Here is a 10553-nt window from a genome sequence, read left to right as displayed (position 1 = left end):
CACACACACACACACACACACACACACACACACACACACACACACACCCTTATCTTCTGTGATGATGATAACAAAAGGATTGGTGGCTCTCAAAACATATTGAACCTGCTGGTTCAGTCAACAAGAGAGTCTTCCTCTCACATCAACTAAAGTTATTTCTTTCTAGAACAAATAAAATAGAAAGTACAGGGTGGCAGATTTTAACTGATCCCAAGGGTGAGCTTTCTAATAAGTTAGACTGTCCAGCAGTTCCCTATACCATGGGATGATACATTTTTATCATCTCACGGTCATTGCTTTCTTTTGATTGCTTAGCTTACACATTATTTGAAGATAGAGCTTCTTTCATAGCCTAAATGGTATATGCTAGGTACATGGTATTACTGACTGTAATCCTCAAGAGGAATAAGGAGATAAAAGTAGAAATGTCCAATATTCTTAAGGATGATATAAGTCAACAATCATTCTTCAAATTTCAAAAAATTTACAAAACAAACAGGTTTTCATGCTAAGACAACACAATCAGATAATAGCAAATTTATCTTCCAAAGAGGCTAATTCCATTATGAAAAGATAGCTTAAAGCCATAGTTTTCCCATTGCCCACATTTATGTTCCTGCAGAATGGGTGGACATAACACAATGCAATACCCTTCCTGGGAGCTGTCTTTGAAAATATACTCAAAAATAAGCAAACAGAAGCTTAATTCCTCCTCAAATGTGTGATTTTACATTTTACATGAATATGTGCAATCCAAAAAGCCAAGCATTTAATCTTCTGCTTTAATTACCTGAACCATCCAACAGGATTTTTGTAATCTATAATTTTGCCACATCAAAAGCTTCATTATATTTTCACATTATTTTTTAAAAGTACCTTTTATTGCATCTGCTTATGCCAATTTAATCAGTAATGGTTTCAAAGGAAATTCTTCACATTGGGGCAGGGGGTTCTTTAGGAAAACAACCATCCCATGGAAAAATAGAGAAGGAAATGGCAAACCACTCCCGTATCTTTGCCAAGAAAATCCCAAATGGAGTCATGAAAAGTCTGAAACAACTCAACAGAAACAAACCTTAATTTGACCCTAGTGGTGAGAAGTAAGGGAATGTTCCGTAGTCATTGGAGAGGAGTTGGCGCAGGCCACTATGGGGTCATTTAGCACAGTCAACTTAACAACAAGAACACTGGTATCCAGAAAAAAGATAATTGCCCCTTTTCCCAAAAGGGCAATAAGCTACCTAGTCATTAAATCGAGGCTGGGGAGAAATAAAGCACCTTGTGCCAATGAACTTTGCAAAGAGGTTTCTAGATATAAGGGTTGAGAACAGTCAATAAAACAAGGTAGGAGAATGTTCATTTTGGTCTATACCAAACATATCACTTACTTTTGCGAAGGATTCAAAAATGTCAAAGGTAGCTGGCAGCTGAGAGGCATCTTGGATCTCCTCTTTCAAGTAAAGTTGCAATGTCACAGCAAGATGCCTTAGACCCTCCTTCTTTTCTTCACTTAGATTCTTAATGTCTGCAGAAAAGACGAGAAATAGACCAATCATGAACTGAAGTTATGGTGGATAATTTTTAGAATATAAATGGCAGCTGTGCAGGCAGCCATTTTCTGCCCCAGATTTTATTCTGACAGAGGACAAATATATCTCACTTTGTTTCCAGACAGCTATAAATCATCATAAATGGTTTATTCAGTTTGAGTCTGCCAAATCTCACCTGCAAGATGGTGATCAAAAGCCCATAGGCATGTAAAAAAAAAAGATATGGATGTACAGATGCAAGAACATAAGAAATTAAATCTAAAATTAGTCAAGCTGTTAGTTTTCACAGAATGAAAACAATTAGAGTTTCAGGACCTGAAAGGACCTCAGAGAGCAACTAGTCCAATCTGCTCATTAGATAGATCATAATCATAGGTTCAGAGCTGCAGGTGCCTATAGAGACAATTGAGGTAATACTTCTCATTTTATAGATGAGAAAACTAAAATTCAAAAGATTTACATGATTTTCCCAAAGTTACATAAATAGTCAATAGCAAAATTAGAATTCAAACCAAGACTTTACTTCCAAATCCAATGTTCTTTCCACTGAACCACAAAATTAAAATTGGACATTTCTCTGAACATTATCCCTTAGATATCATCCCTCTATGAGACTGAAGAATGGCAAGAACTCCAAGCCAAATTAATGACTGTTATAAGTCATCTATACATCCTGTTTATGTGTTGCAACGAAAATATTTTTGTACAAGAGATTTCAAGAAAGAAACCTTTTCACTAAATATTATATAGACACATAAAGATACATCATTATCTTTTTGCTTGCTTGTTACTACATTCCTGAATTTTATGAGGGGAACCTCCTATTATACAGAGGTATATTATGACAGCGTTTTCAAGGTCATATAAAGACATACGCACATATACACAAATACACAGTCAATAAATCAATCTATAATAATTTATCAAGCTCATTATATGCAGGCACTGTGCTAAGCACTGTAAATACAAAGAAAGGCAAAAACAAGTATCCTTAAGGAGCTTACATTCTTTTTTTTTGGAGGATAGTTGGGGTTAAGTGACTTGCCCAAGGTCACAAAGCTAGTAAGTGTTAAGTGTCTGAGGCTGTATTTGAACTCAGGTCCTCTTGACTTCAGGGCTGGTACTCTATTCATTGCACCACCTAGCCGCCCCTTTTAAATATATATATATATATATATATATATATAAATATATATATATATATAAATATATATATATATATATATATATATATTTTTTTTTTTTGGCTTTTTGGACGGGGGAAGACAGGGCAATTGGGGTTAAGTGACTTGCCTAAGGTCACACAGCTAGTTTTTGGGTTAAGTGTCTGAGGTCAGATTTGAATTCAGGTCCTCCTGACTCCAGGGCCAGGTCACTGTGCCACCTAGCCACTCCAAGGAGCTTACATTATAAGGAAGAAAATAACATGTAAATAAACAGATGCATACAAGATATAGATGCTAGACTATAAACAGGTTAGGCAAGCCCCTTTTCCATTCCCTCAAAAAATTAATAGCTCAACACCCCCAGAAAAAAAGATCTAGAAACAGAGATAAGTGATAATACCTTGTCTCATCAATTAAAACATAAGAAAGTCCAAAAAAAACAAAATTCAAGATCCAGTGACTTGGAAAAGCACCCTTGATGCCTATAAGCACAAAGACACAAATAATGAAGGTCCATGCCCACTCTTTGCCCACAGATGCTTTACATTTTGTGCTAGAGTGGGATTACAGAAACCCGGAAAAATCATACCCCCTGGAGAAAATTGAAGAAGTATCTGTCGGGGAGACAAAGTAAGCCACACCTTTTCCCAATCAGGATAAGCTGCTGTGGGAATTACTGATATAGTGCTGAATATAAGTAAAATAAAGTACAGGTAAATGGGCATGTGTACTAATTCCATTTAGTAACAAAGGATTCACTGCAGTAGATTCCATTATTAACAGCTCTAACTTTTAGAAATTACATACTTGTCATGAATTAATAGCTACCTCCCCATAATTCCCATGCAGTCCTAGTTCAGGTTCCTAGAGCTACATGGAATGCATCAGTCCCTCTTCTAGCTGACAATTTCACTGTATATTTGAAAAATGCTATTGTGTCCCTTCTCTCAAAAAACAAAATTCAAAAGAATTCAATTGAAAATCATTCCGGTAAAGAATTTACAAGAACCATCTAAAAAGACTGCTACAGTGGCACAAGGAAACCTCTGATGAGCTCAGATTTTACAGTAACCTAATTTGCTTGAGTCTCAGAATGAGGTTGTCCTTCAACTTGCCCATACTAGCCCTTAATGTCTCTTTTAGGAGCTTGTCCTTTTGATCAATGTTCCCAATGACCTTCCTCATTTTCAACCTCTCCTTATCTACTAGGTCTTTTCCTGTTGCCTACAAATATGCCCAGATTTTCCACATCCTTTTAAAAACAAAACAAAGCAAAACAAAAACCATTTACCTAAATCTACAGTTTGGTCAAGTTATTATCCTTGGAATGGGCTGCCTCAAATGGTGGTGAGCTCCCCACTACTAATCCCACAAAGGTCTTTAGTAGAGATTGAACAACCATTTGCTGAGTATATTATAGTGGGGATTTCTTTGGTATGTAAATTGGATTAGAGAGCCACTCAGGTATCTATCAACTTCAAACTTTGGGATTCTGTGATTTCTAGACCTCTCCTCACCTTTATAACCAAAATCCTAGGAAAAGCCATCTATACTCACTGCACCAACTTTCTCATCGCTCTGCTCCTCCACCCCTTCCAGTTTGACTTCTGACCCCACTACTTTATTTAAACTGCTGTCTCCAAGTTCTCCAATGATTATTGCTAAATCTGGTGGCTCTTCTCAGGTCTCATCCTTCTTTCAACCATCACATGATTCATTTCTGCAGGATGTTCATTATTCTTTGGGTTTTTCTGATATTGCTGCCATGATTTTCCTCCAACCTGTCAGACTCATCTTTTTCAAGTCACTTTGAAGGATCAACAATCCACATCCCACACTTTAGATGTAGGTATGTCCAGGCCAAACCTTCTTTTCTTCTCTCTCTATACTCATCAGTTCATATGGGCTTGACTCTCATCTCTACGCAGAAGACTCCCAAACCTATGTATGCAACCTTTTTCTCTCTTTGAAGTTCCATTCTTATAAGGCTCCAGAGACCTGGTAGACATCTCTATCTGAATGCCCCCTAGCATCAAAGTCAACATGTCCAAAACAGAACACATTACCTGGCCCCCTAAATACTACAATCTGTTTAACTCTTTTATTTCTATCAAGGATGCCACCATTATTCCAGGTGAGCAGGTATGCAATGCAGGAGTCATCTTCAACTTTTCACTGTTACTCACATGCTATACCCAAAGAGTTGCTAATTCAACCTTCTCAACTAATCACATACATTATTTCTTCTCCATTCACAGAACCACCAACCTAGAGAGGCCAGATATTTTGTCACTACTTCAAATTATACCTCAGAGATTACCCCTTACTGCTTAAAAATTAAAATCTCCAGTCTTGAGCAAATTACATTTCAGGCTGCTGAAAGACCTTTGCTGATGTAAGGAAAAAAGCACTGACTATAATATCTGAACGACTTTGGAGGATGGAAGAAATACTAGGAAATTAAAGATTCCAGAACATGGATTGGCCATCGAGTTTGACAACATTTTCATGGGAAAGCCTGCAACAGATTTTTTGAAATCCATTTTTTTCATGAAAAAAAATTATTTGCAGTACTACAGTCAATTCAGGCAGCTAAGTGGTACAAGTGGGTAGAATACTAGACTTGGAATCAGGAAGACTCATCTTCATGAATTCAAATCTGGCCTCAGACACTTATTACTTGTGTGACACTGAGCAAGTCACTTAACCCTGTTTGCCTCAGTATCCTCATACATAAAAATGAGCTGGAGGAGGAAACGGCAAACCACTCCATTATCTTTGCCAAGAAAACACCAAAATGGGGTCATGAAGAGTAGGTCATGACAGAAATAAACAAACAACAACAAAGTCAATTCACCTCTCTAGGTATGTTTCTTCATATATCAAATGCCAAGGTTGGCCTAATGTTCTTATCTAAAGATTCTATGATTTTATGGTGACTTCTTTTCCAAGGTTCTCACCAGTTCTCCCTCACCAACAATTTCTTCTGTGTTGGTCAGAATTAAGCCCAAAGTGGCAATTCATCACCTTGTTTCCTTTATAATTCCCAAGAAACAAATTATCAGCAAATGACGCAAAAGATTTATCTGATGCTCCCTTGTAGTGGAATGTGACCTCCAGCAACCAAATGAATTTTTTTAAGTACCCCTCACTATTACACTTTAAACTCTGTTATAGTTTAGTGATGTACATCATCACTCTCCACCTGGCTGGGTGGTCTGAAGTATAGACCCACAATTACATACTATCTAGGTCATCCCCTTTTATCCTCATTCAAATATTCTCCATCATGACACCATCCTCAGCTTCCTTCAATTCATTTCAGTAATATTTTTTGGGGGGTGGCTAGGTGGCTCAGTGAGTAAAACGCTGGCCCTGTAGTTGGGAGGACCCGAGTTCGGTTCCGGCCTGAGACACTTAACACCCACACAAAAATACTAGCCGTGTAAGCTTGGGCAAGTTACTTAACCCCAACTGCCCTCCAAAAGGCAAAAAAAATATATATATATATAATTTTTTTTGGCCTACAGTATAAGTCTATCATTCACTGCATCAGATTTGTTTCTTTGAAACAGAGCATTATGTAGTTATATTGTCATATTCCAGCTTTGAGTCCCATCCTGCCAAGTCTAGTGATATCTATGAGATTTACCTCTATGTACTAAAATTTTAAGTTCACTTTATTATCCATATCCTGTGCATTGCTGTATAGACATCTGAGGACGTTGTCCTCAATGGTATTGCCTGCCATTTTCCTTTATGAATTACTAAGGGCCCTTTTCCAACATTATATCATATCCATTACTGATAGTATCTGTTTGTTTTTATTTTTAAAGTATTATGTGACATGGCAAAGTCATCAGAATGTCAGCCTTCCAGCCAGCAAGACTCGAGCTCAAGATCTACCTCTGATACTATCCCTGGACAACTCATTTAACCTCTCCATGCACTAAGCAATTTTCTAAAACAATAAATTGTGAAGGTACTGAGTTGCAATAGTAGAGGCAGCTTCCACACCTGAGAATTCCCTTTACCACGTGACCATCATCTATATTTATCCCTATTATCTGTCCATTTTTCACCCTTCTCAAATTCCAGTTAAAGTCCAAGCAGAGACATGTTTCAAACATAGAGCAGATTAGAAATAGATGATGAATAACTAGCTGCATATCAAAGACAAGAATGAAAAGTAGAAGGGTAAAGTGAGAGAAGATTCAAATACAGTGTAAAGGTGAAACAAGTAGAGAAAGCAAGTGGGTAATAAATGAAAAGTATTTGAAGAAGAAAATTAATGGAACTGAAGCTAATGACAGAATAGGAGAAAATAAAACCACCACAAGGCCAAAGATTAACTCTTGAATCATAGTGATTCCCAGGTTAAAGAGGCATGTTAATTCTTCAGTTCAAAGAGAAGGATTTTACAAAAGCAGGCAATTCTTTCTTGAAATCAGTTTAAAAATATACCACAAACAGGTGTTAATGCTGAGGGCATGACATTTAATTAATAATTATTGAGGACATGGCACTGAGAATAGGTGATATTTACTGCACATGCTCAGTTTTCTCCCTGTGAAGAGCTCAAATTAATGCCGAAATTCTAAGGCTGAGCAGAGATTATAGTCATGACTCACAGCAGAATTTTAATGATTAAATGTGCATCAAAACATGAAAAAAAAAAAAGGCACCAAGTTCAACTTTATTTCTTGCCTTCCATTCCTTTGAGTTCTTACACTGCTGTGATTTCTGGCCTGAGTTTTTCTCTTTCTTGTGAGTGTGATACAACAGTGAAATAAAGGACTTTTTCAGTAATACATTTGATATCATTGGTAACCGTGTCACCACAATCATAAATCTATACTGGGTTTTCTCTTTATTTGCTTCCATCCAGAGTAGTTAAGGTGTGCAATTTTGACATATGACTTATACATGGCCCACTGCTATTTCTTCTCCCTATCTGTCCCCCACTTAACAGTCCCCATTCCATACCCTTTGCAAAATCAGGAAGGTGAACCACTTGAACAGGGAGCAAGCCTTAGACTCACAGTTCAAACCTTCATCCCTAGTGATAAGAGGCCTATGGGGGAACACCCGCATTGTTCAAAAAACCTGCCATTGGAAGCCCTGGGGCTTCCCCTTTCCTGGCAAGTCCCTGGGAGGGAATAAAACACTCAGACTCCACTTTCCACCCAGAGACAGCCTAACCATGATGAAGCTCTCAAGGAGCTCACATTTTCTAATGTGAGAAACAGCACACAAACCACTAAGTATAAACAAGAAATGTAAAGGATAAATAGGGGATAATCACAAAAGGAAGTCATTAGCATTAAGGGGAATGGGGAAAGGCTTCTTGTTGAAGGAAGAAGGTTCATTGCAGCTTGGTGGAGATGAGTATTCTCTCTGTCCTACATGGATCAACACCCCATCTCCTCTCCTTGATTATCGCTAGGGCAAAGGTGTGTGCTTACCCTGCTATACTGCTGGACTGGATTGCCAATCATTCCCACCCTTGTAACTTCTCCTGGAAGGCTGATAAACCACTGTGGTGATTAGCATTTCTAGATGTTTCTCCTTCCTTGTAGAGTCAAAACCCACTGGCAAGTTTAACCAGCCCACGAACGACAAAAGAAAGTCATTTTTCACTATGCCAATGTAATGTAATAGCTGATATTCATATAGTACTCTAAAGTTTGCAAAGCACTTGATCTCATTCCAGTTCCACAACAAGGGGAAGGGAAAGGGAATAAACTTAATTAATTGATTGATTGATTGATTTGATTTATATGGTACCAACTACGTGCCAGGCACTGAAGCCTTTACAAACATTATCGCATTTGATCCTGACAGCAGCTCATCAAGGCAGGTGCAGTCATTGTCACCATTTTGCACTTGAGGAAATTGAGACAAACAGAAGTTAAATGATTTACCCAAAGTCACCCAGCTAGTCATCATTTGAGGTCATATTTGAATTCAGTTCTTCCTAACAATAGGGTGGGAGTGCTAGCCTCTGTGCCACAGGTGCCTCAAAAACAACTCTGTAAGGAGAATCTTACAAGCATTATTATCAACAATCATTTATTAAGCACCTACTATGTGTCAGGTATGGTGCTAAATGCTAGAGATACAAAGAGAGGCAAAAGTCTCTGCACTCAAAGAATTCCCATTCAGGGGCAGCTAGGTGGCACAGTGAATAGAGCACTGGCCTTGGAGTCAGGAGGACCTGAGTTCAAATCCGGTCTCAGACGCTTAGCATTTACTAGCTGTGTGACCTTGGGCAAGTCACTTAATCCCGACTGCCCTGCCTTCTCCCCTCCAAAAAGAGAAAAAAAAAAAAAGAATTCCCATTCTAATAGGAGAGACAACACACAAACCACTAGGTATCAACATGACACTTCTAGGATAAATAGGAAGGAGACAATCATAAAGGAAAGTCATTAGCATTAAGGGAGATCAGAAGAGGCTTCTCCTTGAATGTAGGAATTCAGATGGATCTTGAAGGAAGCCAGGAGATGGGGATGAAGAGAAAGAGAACTATCTTTTTAGAGATGAGGTTAAGTGACTTGCCCATGGATGCATAACAAGTAATATCCTAAGGCCGTCTCTAGCCATGCTGCACGCTCTGTGATAGAAATATGTGTGGTTCAGTAGGATGCATGTGGACACAATAGTCAGGACAGCAAGGTTCTCATCCCATCTGCTGTGCAGCTTCAAACAAAGCACTTCTGCTTTCTGGCCACCAGTTTCTTCATGAATCAAATAAGAGAGTCAAATAGTCTTTGAATCTCTAGCGGCGGCCTCAAGAGGTGGCCTTCTAGGTCCTCGGGTGCAGCCTTTTGACTGAGTCCAAGTCTTACAGAACAAATCCTTTTATTAAGGGATCTGTTCTGTGAAGTTTGGATTTGGTCAAAGGGTCACACTTGAGGACCTAGAGGGTCACAAGTGGCCTTGAGCCCGCAGGTTTCCTACCCCTTAGGTTAGTGTCTAATAATCTAGGACTGTACTATGAGCATGTATTATTTTCAGCAAAGAATCTAGCTACATAACTAAACAAAACAAAGGGACATTATGGGAAAATGGGATGGGAACTAGATTTAGAGTGAAAAGAGACAGGGGTTTTTAATTTTTACTCACTTTCTCTGGTGTCTTCCTGAATAATATTAGTCTTGCATATCAAAAAAAAAAAAAGAGAGAGATTCTTTCAGTCAGAAAGAAAGAAAAAGTTTTCTCATCAACCAAACTGTCAGATTTGGGGTATTTTATAAAAATAATACCAGCAACCCTTATATAATTACCATTCCTTCAGAAAAGAAGGAACAGAATCTCTAGGAGTTCTGATCAAGACATGATCCTCAGGTGCATGATGACTTCTACCATAAATAAGATGGACTGAGAAACTGTGAGAAAACTACTAGATTTTTTTTTCCGGATTTCCTTTAAAAGCTTCTTTTTTTAAAGAATTTTTATTTTTAATTTATGGAATAAAGCATTTCTATAACATAGTATAATAGAAAAGATGATTGCTCATGAAACTGAAAATCTATCATGTACAGCTTGCTATTCCTTTTTAAATGCTTAACAAAGTTATCATGTAAATTTCTTTTTTCCCTTTTTTTCTTCCCTCCCCTTCTCCCTGCCCTAGAGATGGCTACCATTAGAAACAAATAAGTGTGTGTATATGCACACACATATATACACACATATACATATTTACACATGTGCATTTACATATATTATATGTAGGGCGTGTGTGTACAATTAAGTTCCTTAAACAAAGAGATAGTCCAAAAGTGGAACATGTTGTCTCAACAGACGACTGCACTAGCTGATTCATATTCCCGGA

At 37.9% G+C, this 10553-nt stretch overlaps 1 protein-coding gene across 2 annotated transcripts in view; it reads right to left on the bottom strand.

The window, feature by feature from the left end:
* The window catches only part of SMYD3 (SET and MYND domain containing 3), a 1085127-nt gene that overhangs the window by 840133 nt on the left and 234441 nt on the right, over nucleotides 1-10553 (bottom strand). For both annotated transcript variants that reach the window (XM_069069136.1, XM_069069138.1), the window contains exon 5: nucleotides 1389-1525. In XM_069069136.1, the coding sequence (XP_068925237.1) occupies nucleotides 1389-1525 (137 nt within the window). The remainder of the gene's footprint in view (nucleotides 1-1388; nucleotides 1526-10553) is intronic.

Source organism: Petaurus breviceps, unplaced genomic scaffold, assembly GCF_028583685.1.
Source record: "Petaurus breviceps papuanus isolate PSGF00001 unplaced genomic scaffold, PetGlider_PUasm1.0 90778, whole genome shotgun sequence".
Taxonomy (NCBI): Eukaryota; Metazoa; Chordata; class Mammalia; order Diprotodontia; family Petauridae; genus Petaurus; species Petaurus breviceps.
This window is presented reverse-complemented; position numbering and strand designations above follow the sequence as displayed.